We start from the raw sequence: 17,073 nt of genomic DNA, 5'->3' as shown, positions 1-17,073 counted from the left end.
GCTCGGGTCCACTCTCCCAGAGCCCAGGAGTGGCAGGGCTGGGATGCAGACTCTGGTCAGTGTGATCCCAGGGGCTATGGTCTTAACCTCCACGCTGTATTATGCTCTTCAGCAGTGCCAGCCCTGTCTCCCTCACTGCGCTGATGTGAGGATGAATTGGATAACGTACGTGAAAACCTACTAGAAGCTCTAGTGTCCCAGACAGGTGCAAACACAGCAACACTTTCACAGCCTCCTGCCCCAACCCCACCCCCCCAACTCCATCCTGTGCCTTCTCGCCCACAGGTGCACGGAACCTCTGCCAACCTCTGAAACCACAGGGCAGGTGGGGCCGTGATGGGGCTCGTGAGGAACGGCTAATGTGTGCGGACCTCACACTGATTCCCGAAATCACAGTGAGGAGGGGCGGAGAGAGGAGACGGGGGCACAGCAAGCAAAGGTGTGCTGTCAACACCCAGCGGACACTGGACGACTGACTGGCGAGTGCAGACATTTTTCTGAGGGGATATTTTGCACTAGAGGTCTCATTAGAAGTTGGGGCTTTAGGACATCCACATCATTTGGGAGTTAAGGCTCTAAGCAATTTGATACATTTCTCTGTGTTCAAAGATTTAAAGCCTCCCCAGCTGATTCACTTCTTAAGTTGAGCCAGGCTCAGAGAGTGTGAGTTCTGACCCCACTGATGTGTTTTCAAGCTTTTCCTTCCTCTATGGGGGTAAGAATACTACTACAGGGAGGGATTTCTGTGAATGCTTCGAATTCCAGAGGGCAGCCAATCTGAGCTCTGATGTTATCAAAGAGAAATCCAGCAGAAGCAGTAAAACGGCAACATACGGAACGTTTCCTCACGGAGCTCTGCTCCACTGGAGGACTTCGGGAAGGCAAGGGTCATGGCTGTGTGGGAGCAAAGCTGGTAGCCTTATGTTAACCAGAACAGTAGCTGTCATCAACCCGGGTACTGGATGGTAGGGGGCTTTCTACCCAGTTTTGTCCAAATGGGACAAAAAATAGTTTACTGCATAAGGTTTAAGCAGTGAAAACTGAAGTGTTTACCATTTGATAGTGCTGAGATAGAGAGAACAGAGGGACTTTTAAGTTTGCGCTTGGGAATGGGCAGAATCCATTATTGATGGCCTTGGTTAGCTGAACATGTACTTATTGGGTATCCACTACATGCTGGGAGCTATGTTGAGTACTTAGGTTTCAAAGATTAATAAACTGTGGTTACTGTCCTTGAAGAGCTGATGGTCTAGGCTGGGGACCAAGGAACAGGCGGATAACTTCAATGAAATTGCTAAATCGAAGCACTGAGTCACAGGAGAACAGAGTCCTTCCATACCCCGCAGTTCCTCTCTCTCCTCCCCTTCAGAAGCAAACTTCTCAAGGCAGGTGTCTATACATGCTGGCTTCCTTTAGCCATCCTCATCTGGCCAGTCCACACAAACAGCCCTTGCTGGGGACGCCACTGCCCTCCATGGCACTAGGGCCCATGGCCAGCTCTCAGACCTGCATCTTTCTTGACTCCTTGGCCATGTTTCTGGTGGGTTGAAATACTCCCTCCTCTTAACATCAGGCTCCCTGGCTTTCCTCCTACCAGCTGCTGCTGCATCTCAATCTCCTTAGGCACCTCCTTCTCCTTAATATGGTCATAAATGATGAACTCCTCAGCTCTGCCTTGAAACCCCTTCTTCTCTCACTCCATGCTCTTCCTCTCCTGTGGTTGCAGTCACTGTCTATACACCAACACCCCCCCCGTCCACGTCCCCATACTTGAGCAGGCTTATGCCCACTCGCTAGTTCTACCTGCCTGTCTCTCTGGCACTTCCAGTTCCACATGCCCTAAACTCAACTCACCTTCAGCTCTCCACCCAAGCCAGCTCTCCCTTCAGGGAGCTCCAGCTTGGTACATGGGGCCACCATCCGCTCACTGCTCTAGCCTGAAACGTGGAGTCATCCTGGCCTCCTCCCTCTCGCTTATCTCCAAAGGCTTACTGCATTCAATTGTTCACCAAGCCCAGCTGAGTCTTCTTTACAGCTTCCTCTCAAATCTATCAGCTTGACTCTGTCCACATGGCAGCCACCACAGTCCATGCCACTATCTTGCCTCAATAACTGCTTCCTACCAATCCCCAAACCACGGACACACTCACACACATAATGTTTACCTCAAGAGTTCCTATTTTGCCTTTGGCTTCTCCTGAGGCCCGGTGCACAGTGTTTGTGGGAACATGAGGGGAACCCGCTCCTCCCAGGCCCACCCGTACCTGAGTCTCAGGGTCATCAGAGCCCAGGCTGGCGGCCCCCAGCTTGACCACCTCAGCGAGCTGGGTGATGGTGGCTGCCGAGGATTGGGCTGCCTGAGCCAGCTTGTCTGGAGTGGATGCGGCCCCCGACACCAGCAGTTTTGTGTCTTCCACCAAGGCCTTGGCTGTCTTCAGAATGTTCTCCCTGAGAAAGGGGGAAGGGAAGAGAGGAGGAGGAGAGACAAAGGGCAAAGCTTTGTTACTGGTAGTTAGGAAGGAAAGAAACCCTTCATAGAGGGCTTCTGTTAAAGGGCTTTGAAGAAGAGAGGTGATGTATTTCCCCTCCCTCATTAGTGGGCTCTCACCTTCAGTGCAGGAAAATTGGGAAAGAAAGCCAGCCCAGAATTCACATAGATTAGTAATAAAACTTCAATTACAAATTCAGGCCCACAAGTTTGGCTCCCTTCCCCCAGCCCTGTAGCTAAATGACAGGTCAGCTTCTTTCCTCCGATTGCCACTATCCCTGAAATACTTCATAGCTACAGGGAGCTGTGAGGACTCATGCGTCAGGGGACCTTGCCTAGGACACATCAGAGGCCAAGGGCCTAGGTTCTGGAAGGGGTGACAGAGTATTGGGAATCTCCTCCCTAGCCCAGCCTTGGGACTGAAGAGAGAGGAAGAAAGGTGCCAGACACATGGTAAGAATATGGGGGGTCTCAAGCAGCAAATGGAGACCCCAGCACCAGTCTCCCAAGTGGGGCTTGAAGAGCCAGTCTGAGAGAGACAGCAGGCTTGGAGCTCTAGTCCCCATTTAGGTGAAGAGCTAAATGTGCTGCCCCAGCCGCTCCCAGTCCTGCTGGGTTGGTGAGCAAATCAGAGGCATAGCCTTCTAGCTTGGAAGATGAAAGATCAAAAAGCCGTCCCCTGCTGGAGCAGGCTGGATTTAGGCTATGAAAGGCAAAGCTGGAACATGACTCTGTGTTTACAGTTGGCAAAAGGGGCTTATTTCGATTATGTGGTTCACTTTCCCTACTTGAGCATCTTATTGAAATCAAAATGGATAACCACATTTCTGGCTCTTGGGAAGCATCTCCAAAGTCCATCAGGCCAGCTCGAACCTCTCCCCACGCAGGAGCCCCAGGACTGCCTCTGTTCCTGCACCTGTGGTCTGCAAAAGTCTCATTGTTCTCTGCGTTCAGGGTCCCTGCAGTCGCAAACATGATGGTGGTGTCCAGGTCGGCGATGATTCCAGACACGGCAGTGGCAGCTGTGATACATGCCTGGGTCCCCTTGTTCCCAGCCTGGAGAGCTGACAGCACCAAGGACACCTGTAGGCAGACAGGGAATGTCAGGGGGAGCAGAGAAATGGAGAAAATGTAACCCAAAGGTGTGTGGACTCAAAAAACACTGAAAAAGAAGCTTAAAAAATAAAAGAGAAGGAAACTCTTCTCAACTCATTTTACAAGGCCAGCATCACCCTGACACCAAAACCAGACAAGGACAACACAAGAAAAAGCAAATGACAGGCCAATATCCCTGATGAACATAGATACAAAAATCCTCAAAAAAATATTAGCAAGCGAAATTCAACAATACATTACAAGGATCATACCCCATGATCAAGTGGGATTTATTCCAGGGATGCAGGGATGGTTCAACAACCACAAATCAGTCAACGTGATGTACCACATTAATAAAATGAAGGATAAAAATCACATGATCATCTTAATAGATGCAGAAAAAGCATTTGACAAAATTCAACATCCACTTATAATAAAAACTCTCAACGAAGTGGGTATAGAGGGAATGCACCTCAACATAATAAAGGCTATATATGACAAGTCCACAGCTAACGTCATATTCAACGATGAAAAGTTGAAAGCCTTTCCTCCAAGATTAGGAACAAGACAAGGATGCCCACTCTTGCTACTTTTATTCAACATAGAATTTGAAGTTCAAGTCAGAGCAATTAGGCAAGAAAAAGAAAGAAAAGGCATCCAAATTGGAAAGGAAGAAGAAAAACTGTCACTATTTGCAGATGACATGACATTTTATACAGAAAAACCTGAAGACTCCATCAAAAAACTGTTGGAACTAATAAATGAATTCAGTAAGGTTGCAGGATTCATACATAAAATTAATACACAAAAATCTGTTGTATTTCTATACACTAACAATGAATTCTCAGAAAAATTAAAATAATCCCATTTACATTTGCAGCAAAAAGAATAAAATACTTAGGAATAAATTTAACCAAGGAGGTGAAAGACCCGTATATTGAAAACTACAAGATATTAATGAAAGAAATTGAAGATGACACAAATAAATGGAAAGATATTCCATGCTCATGGACTGGAAGAATTACTCTTGTTAAAATGTCCATACTACCCAAAGCAATCTACAGATTCAATGCAATCCCTACCAAAATTCCAATGGTATGTTTCACAGAAATAAAACAATCCTTAAGTTTGTATGGAATCATAAAAGACTCCAAATAGCCAAAACAATCTTGAAAAAGAAGAACAAAGCTGGAAACATCATGCTCCTTGATTCCAAACTATATCACAAAGCTATAGTAATTAAAATGGTATCGCATTGGCATAAAAACAGACACACAGATCAACAGAACACAATAGAGAGCCCAGAAATAAACCCACACATATACGGTCAATTAATTTATCACAAAGGAGCCAAGAGTATACAATGGGGAAAGGACAGTCTTCAATAAATGGTGTTTGTAAAACTGGACAGCCACATGCAAGAGAATGAAACTGGATCACTATCTTACACCATACACAAAAATTAACTCAAAATGGATTAAAAATTCGAATATAAGACCTGAAACCATAAAAATCCTAGAAGAAAACATAGGCAGTAAGCTCCTTGACCTGAGTCTTCATGATGATTTTTTGAATCTGACACCAAAAGCAAAAGCAACAAAAGCAAAAATAAACAAGTGGGACTTAAACTAAAAAGCTTCTGCACAGCAAAGGAAACCATCAACAAAATGAAAAGGCAGCCTATTGAATGGGAGAAAATATTTGCAAATCATGTATCTGATAAGAGGCTAATATCCAAAAAATATAAAGAACTCATACAACTCGGTAGCAAAAAAACCCCAATCTTATTAAAAAATGGGCAGAGGATCTGAATAGACATTTTTCCAAAGGAGACATATAGACAGCCAACCGGTACATGAAAAGACGCTCTACATCATTAATATTCAGGGAAAAACAAATCAAAACCACAATGAGATATCACCTCACACCTGTTAGAATGGCTATTATCAAAAAGAAACAAGTGTTGGCAAGGATGTGGAGAAGAGAGAACCCTCGTACACTGTCGGTGGGAATGTAAATTGGTGCAGCCACTATGGAAAACAGTATGGAGCTTCCTCAAAACATTAAAAATAGAACTGCCATATGATCCAGCAGTTCCACTTCTGTGTATTTATCTGAGGAAAACAAAATCACTAACTCGAAAAGACATATGCACCCCCACGTTCATTGTAGCATTATTTACAATAGCCAAGACATGAAAACAATCTAAGTGTCCATGGATGGATTAAAAAACCGTGCACACAGGAATATTATTTAGCCATAAAAAAAGAATGAAATCTTGCCATTTGCGACAACATGGGTGTACCTCGAGGGTATTAAGCTAAGTGAAATAAGACAAAGAAATACCGTATGATGTCTCTCATATGCGGAATCTAAAAAATAAAATAAATTTAAAAAAAAAACAAGCTCATAAATACAGAGAACAAACAGTGGTTGTCAGTGGCAGGTAGTGGGGGATGGGAGAAACTGGTGAACTGTTTTTATTTTTTGCTTTTAGTTTAAATACATTGAATAAAAATTAAAGACAAAATAAAAACAACCCAACTCATAGAAAAAGAGATCAGGTTTGTGGTTATGGGGTGGGGGGCGGGGGCATTAGGTGAAGGGGGTTAAAAGGCACAAACTTCCAGTTATAAATAAATAAGTCCTAGGGATGTAATGTACAAGATGATGACTATAGTTAACACTGCTCTATGGCTTTTATAAAAGTTGTTAAGAGTAGATCCTAAAAGTTCTCGTCACAAGGAAAAAAAACATATATACATATATATCTTTTGTACCTATACGAGATGATGGATGTTAACTAAACTTACTGTAGTAATCATTTCATGATATATGTAAAACGAATCATTATGCTGTACAATCTAAACTTATACAGTGCTGAATGTCAATTATATCTCAATAAAACTGGGGGAAAAAAGTAAACACACACACCCACAACACTGAACTCTCTCTCTGGGAGTCAATGCAGCTGAGGGGTTAACAGCACACTTTGGAGTCAACAGCCTGAGTCTGGATACCAGCACTGCCATTTGCTGGCAATACGACCTTGGGCAAGCTGGTTCACTGAAGTCTCAGTTTCCTCATCTGTAAAATGGGGCTATGACTTCTAGCCTATCAGGTTGATGGGAAGAATAAGTGGGGAAAAATATATATGTAAAGTGATTAGCATGGGACTTGGCATATAAGGGTTCAGTAAAGGGCAGATACTATTATTTATTTAATTATGATTATATTTCTGAAACCACAACGAGGGATAAAGGAATAGGCTCCTGTGAAAGGTGTGGCCATTTCTGTCCCCTCTGATCAGGTTTTCTATAGAATAGCCCTCTGCTAACGCTCATCACTCCTTCCCTTGTCTGCCTCTTGATTAGAAATCCTTCATAGTGGAGCCTGGAGGAGGTGGAGCCCAGAGGGGTCTACATATGTAACCTCTCCACCTCTAACACTCCCTTGAGCCGTCACCCACCACTAGGTAATAACTCCAGTGACCTGAGGGTCTAGCAAGCCAGCTAAGGTGGAAACCTTCCACTGCTACCTGCTACCTCTCCAGTATACTCTCATTGTTCCTAAAGACACTTTCCTACAACACAAACCTGACCCACCACATCCCTGGGTACAATCCTCCCCTGGCTGTGGGGAGGAGCTGCACTTTCTTTACAACTAGGTTCAACTTCTCTGGTCTCCACCACATTCTTGCCACATCAGCCAGCTCCTTACGTCCCCAAACTCCCCACCTTCCCTGCTATGCGTCTGCTCTCTGCCTGCAATGCCCCCTCCCTCTTCTTCTCCAGCCACTGAGCTACACAGCCTGCAAGAGACAGCTTAAAGCCGCCATTGAGACGCTTTCTCAACTCTCCTCTTCCAAACAGACGGCTGCACCTCTGAAGAACTGCACAGCACACCGTCCCTGCTCTCAGGATGGCCTATCAACCGCAGGTTAAAACACGCATCCGGCTAGCGGCTGAAGGCTCTTTGAGGCCAGGAGCCTTCTATTAATCTCTGTGTGCCCATCATCAGCCATCCTTGACTATGGCTGACTGGAAGAGGAGTCTGAAAGTGTCTTGTGAATGCATTTTTTAAAACATGCTGACCAGGACAGAGGAGCTGCAGCATCAGTGAGAGGCACAGAGTTTGAGTGCCGTCTCCCTCCTGAGCTGCTCAGATCTTAGCAGATGCCGTGACACAGCCTGGCAGGAGGGGCAAAGGCCCCATTTCCTGAGTACCTGTCACATCCCAAGACCAGCCCACAAGGAACTGTTTCTCTTCCTCATTTGCCTGCTCCTCCTTTCCTGAGTTAAATGCCACTATGTCCCACCAAGAAAAGATGAGTCAGACTGGCGCAGAGCTGGCCTGGAAATGAGGTATCCAGTTTCTGGAAAGAACTCCCACAGGACGGGTGACAAAGATCAAGTAATCAGAAGGCTGGGAGGGACGTTCCCAGCCAGGATGAAAGAAAAGAGTCCAGAAAGTGTCCTGCCCACTGTGAAAGGTGTGCATGTCAGCAGGTGTTAACTGAGCATCTACTAGGGGATGAGTACACAAAGGTGAACAAGTCAAGGGGCTCATGGCTGGGGGGATGGTACACGGGCACAATCAAGACATCTAAGACAGACACAGCAGGTGGAGATAGGAGCGCAGAAGAAGAGCAGGGACATGTAGCAAGAAACTGCTGAAAAGGCCAGTTGCTCTGAAGGAGCTGACCCCTGCCTTTGATCCTTCCCCAGGGGCCCAAATCATGGAGCCTCTGCTGGGAGAAGCAGTAAGCCCAGGGCCAGCTCAGGAAGACTGTGTTGCTTGGCCACGCTCACCAACACCGTGAAGCTCGGACCCGCTCCTTCCCTCTCACATGCTCCAGTTACAAGGTCTTCTATGGGGAAACTTGGCAAGAGTAACTTCAACAACAAGCAAGGGCTTTGAAAGGAGAAAGCCTTCCTCGAGCTGAGAGATTTATTTCCTCATCCTGTGGAGTCCAGGGAGGCCTGGGCAGTCCTGTGGGCGGCGGGAGACGGCCAGACCGCTGCTTGGCCTCGGCGAGGGGCCATGTACAGAACAGCCTCTGTAGTGGCAGCTTCCAGATGAGGGGTCCCCTGCCACCCTCAAGTCTTGTTGCCAAGCTTCTAACCAGTGCCGAGCTCTATGTCCTAGGAACCCAAGTGAAGGAGAGGGAGCAGCCTGCAAAACAGCTGTCCTGAAAAATGACTCAGAGAAAGAAGCAAAGCAAAAGATCAGCATACCATGGGAGGATCAAGGAGCTCCTGGGAATGAAGGGATGTTTAGAGCGGCGCACTGTTAACCAGGGAAAACTTCGAGAAGAGAGTGTTGGAGGAGAGTTCACGGAGAACAGCAGCTCGTATTTATTAAATGTTGAATAATGTGTCTGGCACAGAGCAAGCACTTTTACACGAATCACTGCATTTAATCTTCACAACCCTATGGGCCAGGAATGAGCTTTCTTTATCCTCACTGCACAGAGGAAATCGAGGCTTGGAAGGATGAAGTCACATAGCTGAGATCCTAGAGCCCCATTCACTACACTACACGATTCTCTCGACAAACAGCTGCCTTCAAGTCAGAAAATGTGCAGATTCCTGCTCTCCAGCAAGGTGCCACACGCCTGCGGGCAGGGCGCATGACCCGCCCCCACGCCAGTCTCGTCTGGAAAGGAGAGGTTACACGAAAGGAGTGCAGGTCCTTCCTCAGCCCACAGCACCTAGGAGCCTCCCAGAAAAGGAAGCCCAGGGCGCAAAAGCTTCAAAGGAGGCTGCAGGGAGGGCTCCTGGTGCTGCTCACGACTCGGATACTGTCTGTCCAGTCTGTCCGCAGGAGAGCCCTCCAAAGGGTGGACGCTGGGGCCCTGCCCTGCGTGGGACAGTCCCCTCACGCTCTCAATTTCTCAGGGCCCATGGGTCACCCCCAATTCCCTGATGTGCCCCGTCCCTGGGGAGACCCTGGGGGAGAGAGAAAATGACCAGACACGACTCAGCTGGAGTGTTTTTGGCTGTTTCCCACTTATGTCTCGGGTCACAGAGGGTCACAGAGAGCCAGTGCGGGTTACCTGGCTGTGAGCGACGGCTGTCCCTTACCTTCTCCGTGACCGCACGGGCACACTCGATGAGCTCCCTCTTGGTGTAGCTGTCTGTGGGGCACACCTGGAGGGCCCCTGCCTTCTGCACGAGGAAGATGCAGCCGTGGCCCAGGTCCTGCACACGAGTGCGAATCTGGAAGCCGATCTGTGGAAGCAAGCCCGGGGTGGGGAAGGAGAAGCATTACGGCCCCTGCCATTGAGGTCTTCCTTACGTGGAAAATTTCTCCTGCATCCCATGGGAGCCTGGCTAGGAAAATTCCACTGCTATTAGGAGCCTGTGCTTGGTGAAGTATGGAATTTGGTTGATTTCGTTTCCCTTTTTAGAGACTGTAAAATGCCCACAGTCCCTCATAAGCAAGCCTGCGCCTCATCATCCTAGCATGCCTTCCGGATCTTGGTTATCTTTCCTCTGTATTGCTTGTCTGTATCCTGAGCCACCTGATAGGAATGTTAATTAGATGAACTCTGTGGGATAATTCTGTGGTTCATTCAACAAGCGTTTATTGAGCCCCTACTGTGTGTCAGGGCCTCTTCTAAGCAGGTAACGCATTGAATTTCATTGATTCCTCACAACAGCCCTGGAAGGTAATTAGAAGTTCAAAATATTAGCTTTAGTATGAAGCATATTTTAAAGTGTTCAGATTCTTGCAAAATTGGTATGTTTACCAACCAGAACACCCCCTTCCTCAGCTGTACCCCATGGTGAGAGCAAGCATGCTGGGCCCAGGCTTCCTTTTTATCAGGCCAGGTTGAGGTTTCCTTTAAAAAGCACCTTTTTAGAGGCAAAGGCTCAGCAGGCACGCATTCTTTTAACGACCCCTGGTTGTCTGATTATAAAAGGGACTTTGCTAAAAGAAGCCAAATGAGCTCCACTGTGGACAAACTGCCAGCTGTCTCTTTAAGGTGTAATACATTCCACCTCCACCTTCCAAAGTTTGCATCCCTCTGGCTCTGCGGCACACCCATTTTCATTTTGGTCTGATCAATACAGCTGCCATAAATAATCTGCCCTCCAGCCCAGGTAAGCAACTAAAAACAAAACAACACAACCCTTAAGCTTTAGTTAATGTCTTATTTTCAAGAATCCACAATAGCAAGAAGCTGTGACTTATCTTTCAGCATCTGTCAAAATAGTAACTGAAAGATCTCAGGTATTGTGAATAAAACCTGGGCGATCTGGGCCACCTCGATGCTATCTTCCAATATCACCCCATTAGTCAGTTTAAGGTGAAGTGACTTTGGGGAGTGCAGGGGGCTGCAAATGTTAACTCTCCTATTATTGAAACACACACCGCTTTTAGGGAAAAAGGGAATTACTTTAACCTCTTAAGGCCCAAAGGATGTTTAAGTCCATTTAATAGAACACTCTCCTGATCCAGAAAGTTGACCTTCTGCTCTTCTGGGTGTCTTCTATTGTACACTGTGAAGCTCAAACAGCTTCACAGTCACACAAGGCCTCTTGCTGACCTTCTCCACGTAGAATACATGAGTGGCACCCCAGGATGATACAACCTGGCAGCTCTGCAAACAGGTCTGGACTAGTGCAGCAACAAAGCTACCACTGAGAGGGGGAGAGATACTCTAATTTGGCCCACACAGCGGTAAAGCCATTTAAATGTAGCTGGTTGCTGGGCATCTTTGTTGGTTTAAACACAAGGCCAAGCTGAAGCAGAAGGATGCCTCATTCAATTTTTAAACTCAACCTGGCTCTCGAGGCTTCTCAGATCCACGTGCAGTCATGTGCCACATAACATTTCAATCAGTGACAGACCACACATAGGACGGTAGTCCCATCAGATTAGTACCATACAGCCTAGGTGTGCAGTGGGCTATACCGTCTCGGTTTGTGTAAGTACACTCTGTTCGCACAATGATGAAATCACTTAATGACCCATTTCTCAGAATGCATCCCCATTGTTAAGTGATGCATGACTGTAGTTTAACCCTAAGTCTCAAGGGTCAGAGCTAATCCAAAGGCAAGAGGTCGGCTGTGAAGGATGAGCACAGATCTCTACATGATCGGTGCTGCCGGGAAAGTCAGATAAGGGCAAATGGAGGAAAAAACATTTATAGAATTTCAAACTAAAATCGACCTTACCAGTTCAACCTCCCCATTTACAGATGAAGAGACTGAGGCCCAGAGAAGTGATGTGATTGGACCAAGATCACACAGCTTGTCCCTGGCAAAGCCAGATGAGAATCCAGGTCTCTAGTCCCAGCACAGTGCTCTATCCATTAGACGAGCGTTTTTCCACTTTTTTTCCACTTAGCACAGACCCCCACCCGCTCCCCCAAATAAAATCTCTCATGGAACCTCAACACATAAAATTGATAGAATTTGTTATTAATATACTCTTCCTTTGAATTAAAATTTATATCCTTGACAATAAGTCAACAATGAGACTGAGTGAACCAGAGTTTAAAAGTTGGGGTTACGAAGGCCAGTTACAGCCTCAGCCACCAACTCATTTCTGCATTTTGCTCTGGTTGCACAGTGTTGAGAAAATCCTGTTACGTGAGTAAATGAAGCAAACAGGAGCGGTTTCCGGGCAGTTCCCCGACCGTACAGGCAGGGCAGATGCTGCATCAGCCTGAGGGCTGCCCAAAACCCCTCAGCGGCCCAGGGTGAGGCACTGGGGGCCCCAACGGGTTCCCGTTTGGCCTAGAATACATTCAAGAGCACATGCAGCTTTTCCTAACAGTTTTAAAAATAGTTCAATTATGCTTAAAAAGTGAGACTTGAGTCAAACGTGCAGAACTTCCAAAGCACCTCCCTGGGTCAGGGTTCTGAGGAATAAGGTGTGAAACCATTGTGCTGAAAAGGACCCGGGCTCTGAAAGAGCATTCTCGGTGCACCACCCCTGCTCCCTGCACGGAGCCACACCTGGGCTGTCTGCAAAATGACGGTGCACTGGGACAAGCACTGGCCTCTTAAATCACTCCCCAATTACCCTGGGGGTGGGAGGGAGAGGGGACCTGCTCCTGACCTGTCTCAGATCTGAAACATGATCAATGGTGAGAATACACCCTCAATAACACTCTCAGGCTCCCTCAGCCCTTCTCAAAAGGCCATGCTGTTAAAACACACCCCAACGACCTGATGCTCAGCCCCTTTTTTGGAGGTGACATCATGCATGTAGCAAGGATCCTGTAAATGCAACCGCGGAACTGGCGCAGTGGTCATTCGGGATGAAATTCCAGTTAGGAAGCACTGAGGAAGACCAGCACCAGAAAGCAAAGGGATGAGACTAAAATAAGGCAAGAGTTGCAAAAGCCCTTGGGGTTCTTGGTCAACCCAGGGTTTGGTCCTGGTGGTCAGGTCTGTGCCAGGTCACACAACTATCTTCTAGGTGCCTGGAGGCCCCCTTGAGGTTTGGCCATGCAAACCTCCTATATACTTGGCTGCACGATCCTATTTGGACAGCATGCAGGAGGAATGTAGTACTAAGAAGAACAAGTTGAAATAGGCTTCCCCCACCTATTTTCACAGGCTAAGAGGGATGAATGTAACAGGAAGGAAGGGATCTCAGGATCCCAGCCCCACTCCTGCTCTCAACCCTCCACCCCTGTGGGCAGCATAAAGGACCATGGGCCTTGCTTCCAGCCCTGAGGTTAGGCCTGCTAACCTCCCGGGGCCCTTGTTCCCTCACCTGTGACACGGGACAGAACCTGCCCTGCCCTCTTCCCAGGGCTCACGGACAACCAATGAAAGGCACGTGTGAAAACACCTCAGAAAACAGAAAGTGCCACGAGACTGTTCATGTTGTGCAAAGCGGCAGCTTGCTGCAGGGGAAAGAGCAAGGGTTGTGATGCCCAACAAACCTGGGTTCAAATCCTGACTTTTCCACATATTTACTTCTTATTCACTTACTTGAAACTTCACTTATTCCAAAAAGTTCTTTAAAGTGGCTTCGACACTAACCATTGTAGCTGTGTGGTCTTGGACAATGTAACTAAGCTCCCTGAGCCTCGGTCTGCTTATCTGTGAAGGCGGAGAACAAACAATCCTCCTCTCACACTGCACTTGTGAGGGTCAACGGGACAGCGCCCAGCACAGCATCTGACATGTGTATGGACTTGATGGACAACTCTCACGTTCTTATTCTTTTCCACGTGGGATAGCTAGGGCAGGCACTTAAATGAAAGAGGACAACAGAATTAACATATTCGACTGCAATTTCACAAATCAGCTTGTACTGCTGGAGGAACATGGAGGAAGGGAATGCCTTTTTAAGAACTGTACTCAAACAGATGACAGTTTAAAAATGCTAACTTCTCAAAGCAACACTAAACTTTTCAGCAAATACGACCAGCCCCCAGGGTGATACAACTTACCACCAGTGTGTATTATAAAGGAATGTTGCTCAAAGGCATTAAACTTGGGGTTTTAAATTGGCAACTGTAGTAAAGCATTACTTGAACCTCAAGAAAAACCCTCCATCCCTTCTTGCCCAAATAAAAGTAAAGTGGAGAAGATTGTCTTCTGGTTTTGAGCCTTGAGAGAAATTAGAAGCCTGGCCTTTGTGAAGTTTTGGAACAAATTTCAGTCAGAGGGGGGTCTAAGAAACACTGGTACTCGCTATATACTCATACTCTACTGCCTAAAACTAAACAAAACATAGAGTTTTCTCAGCCTTTAAAAACAATCACATCTGCAACCAGGTCAAATCTAATTTGCCTGGGAGAGCTTGTGAAAGTTGAAAAGGCCGTAATGGATGTTGTCTGGCAAACTTGACAGTTTCTCCTTAGATAGAAAACAATGGAAGGAAAAAATAAAGAGGGTACAACAGAAGCAGGGCATCACTTTCCCTCCTAGAGAAAGTGTGTCTTGGAGTGGAAAGTTTTAGAGAATTCTGGAGCAGACACCCATCTCATCTGGGGGAAAGGGCTGTGGTTCTCACCACAGGCTCCTGACAGACGTTCCGGCCAGCTTTGAAGACACGTGGTATTACAAGCAGTTACAGCAGAGTTTCCTCAGAGACAAGGCTGGAGTCACTAAATCTTTTCCCAGCATTTACATCTAGGAGTTGTGGCTCACAGGATCTACATTTCTTTCTTCTTTTTTTAAAGAGGAAACTAATCTTACACCGCAAAGTTGCCTGAGGGTTTAAACTTTCCTGAAGAGAGTAGTTTTCACAGTGATGTTAACAAAAGTTTGAATTTTCCATGGGAAACAAGCAGATAAAACTCCTGCATGATGTTCCTAGGGCAGAGCCATGACTTGTCCTGTAATCGTCACATTGTGGAAAAGACCCAAACGCTGACTCCGCACAGCAGACTGCAGCGAAGGGAGCAGTTCTTATTTGCTCTGGATATAAATATTTTCACACGCTGTGATGCGGGCCCTCTTGGGTACACAAATAATTCCACAGTCTTGGAATAAAAAACTACATTGCTTTAGGGATCTCCTAACCTTCTCAGTTTTCCCCCAAATAGCTGTCTGGCTAACGCATACAAAGAATTTTCCTTAGCAAGCCACTGGTAATTTTATATTCTTTCTGCTCTTTTCCGCTCCAGGTCACACTGCTCTTGTGTCTGGAATGTAAAATACATCTCAAGATGCAACAGGGCAAAGGGAAAACCTTAATGAAAACATCAGCTGCTACAAATGCAGGGCCAGGAATGAAAGTCACTTGTTGATGTGCTTTTAGAAATATATTTTCTTTCCTGGCTGCTTTGGCATTATTTTATATTTTGCTTCAATGGTCTGGGTTGCAATAAAAAAAAATCTGCGTGCTTCATGCATGAGGTGGGTAGCTCATAAGAACTCAGAGTGGAAAGGGCTCCATAGATCACTGGGTCTTCACTCAATAACTCAGGCAGGTCAATATCTAAACTAACCAAGGGAGGTGGATGTAGATTCCGTTTTTAAAGATTTCTGGAGACAGAGATCCAAACCTCCCTCACAATCAGTCTCTTAGTTTTCAACCTCCTCGCAAAGCGAAACACTTCTTCCTTTTGTACAACTAAACTTTTCCTCCTTGTTACATAAGTTCCCTTACACTTGTTTATGAAATTCAAAATTACATGTAAATGAAATGAATTATGAGTTCAGATAATCTTACCAAAACAACGAGTCTATTTTAAAAAACGATGGGCCTGTGTAAAGAATCAACAGAATCCTGATGCGGGTCTCTGATCATTTTTCTTTTTTGGTAGTCACTTAGACTTAACAGTCATGCATGCTGCAGCCTAAATACTCAATCATTGTAAAATCTCAAAACTCAGGCACTGTTAGAAACTTAAGTCATCCATGCTAGATATATATGTAAGCAAGTACATATATATGATACTCCTCTTTACATGCATTGTTACAACACACATTAGAAAGTGATTTTGTTTTGAATCTTCATTTCTGTATTGTCTCTGGGAGTATGTCTTTGTGGAGACACACTTAGACCTGACTCCCAGGAGAAAGAGCACTGACTAACTCAGGGACATTGACCCATTGCAAGAAGGGAAGATCAGTCACAACCTTCTGCCTGACAGCTTGGTTCATTTAGGAATGTCGTCATGAACAGGGTTTGTGCTCAATAAACGGCTTGCTGAATTTCACGGGATGTAGGCACCTTCATCTGCCCAGCGTCCCTGCAATCCACTCCACTGTTATTTCACACTGAGCTTACTTTTTTGAAGGATGAATGTAGTCGCTTGGGACCGGGCACCTTCTGCGTGCTAACACTGATACAGGTGCAACCAGGGACCCCGGAGCTCCAGCCATCCTGTTTGCTTCCCAATGGACCACTTGATTTCTCAGAAGTGTTAGAGATGGAAGCTCTTAGAAAGCAGACTTTGGGACCAAACTTTTGCCATTTTAAAACTCTTAGGGTGCAGGCATTCTGAAGCAAAGCCTGTGTTGGCCACGGAGGAAAGTGAGTTTAGGGAAGGCAGCTAGGTAATGGAGAGGAGACCGCAGGAGATACGGTGGCAGGGATCTGGGCCAGTTCTCAGAAAGCCCCAACAATATCTGGGCAAGACTTTGTTTCACAAAAGCAGGCTACACAGCCCTTTCTCAAGAGAGGGGCAGCTAAACCCCATACTTGGCTCTTCCAACACTTCTGTGAGCCTTGGGAAAGCAGAAAAATAATTGAGGGGATGTGCTAAGTGGAGCAGGAAGCGAGAGGAAGATGGCAGTGCGTGTTCGGCCCTTGGAATTAGGTGATGGGCTGTGGGATAGGTGTCCTTCTGTCTGAAGGCCCACCTCCCCAGATGGCCCAGATATCAGCCAGTTGGCCTCAGAAAGGGCAGTGAGCCTTGAGCACAGCCTGGGGCTACTGGATCTGAGCCTGGGGGGCTGGCAGCACAGTCACGGGAACTAAGCCGGGTTCTGGCTCTCAGGTTCTGGGTCTTCTAGAGTGGCCCTAAGCTACGGAGAATCCCCTGGGAGTGGGCACCAGTGGGG

At 46.5% G+C, this 17,073-nt stretch overlaps 1 protein-coding gene across 6 annotated transcripts in view; it reads right to left on the bottom strand.

The window, feature by feature from the left end:
- The window catches only part of TLN2 (talin 2), a 425,009-nt gene that overhangs the window by 46,053 nt on the left and 361,883 nt on the right, over positions 1-17,073 (bottom strand). For all 6 annotated transcript variants that reach the window (XM_087428086.1, XM_087428077.1, XM_087428092.1 and 3 more), the window contains 3 exons: positions 9,670-9,816; positions 3,405-3,571; positions 2,265-2,448 (listed from right to left, as the gene is read on the bottom strand). In XM_087428086.1, coding sequence (XP_087284212.1) covers positions 2,265-2,448; positions 3,405-3,571; positions 9,670-9,816 — 498 coding nt within the window. The remainder of the gene's footprint in view (positions 1-2,264; positions 2,449-3,404; positions 3,572-9,669; positions 9,817-17,073) is intronic.

The sequence above is a fragment of the Ceratotherium simum genome, chromosome 3, assembly GCF_057802395.1.
Source record: "Ceratotherium simum simum isolate JZ-2026a chromosome 3, ASM5780239v1, whole genome shotgun sequence".
Taxonomy (NCBI): Eukaryota; Metazoa; Chordata; class Mammalia; order Perissodactyla; family Rhinocerotidae; genus Ceratotherium; species Ceratotherium simum.
Note: the sequence above shows the minus strand (reverse complement) of the source record. Positions and strands in the feature narration are given on the sequence as shown.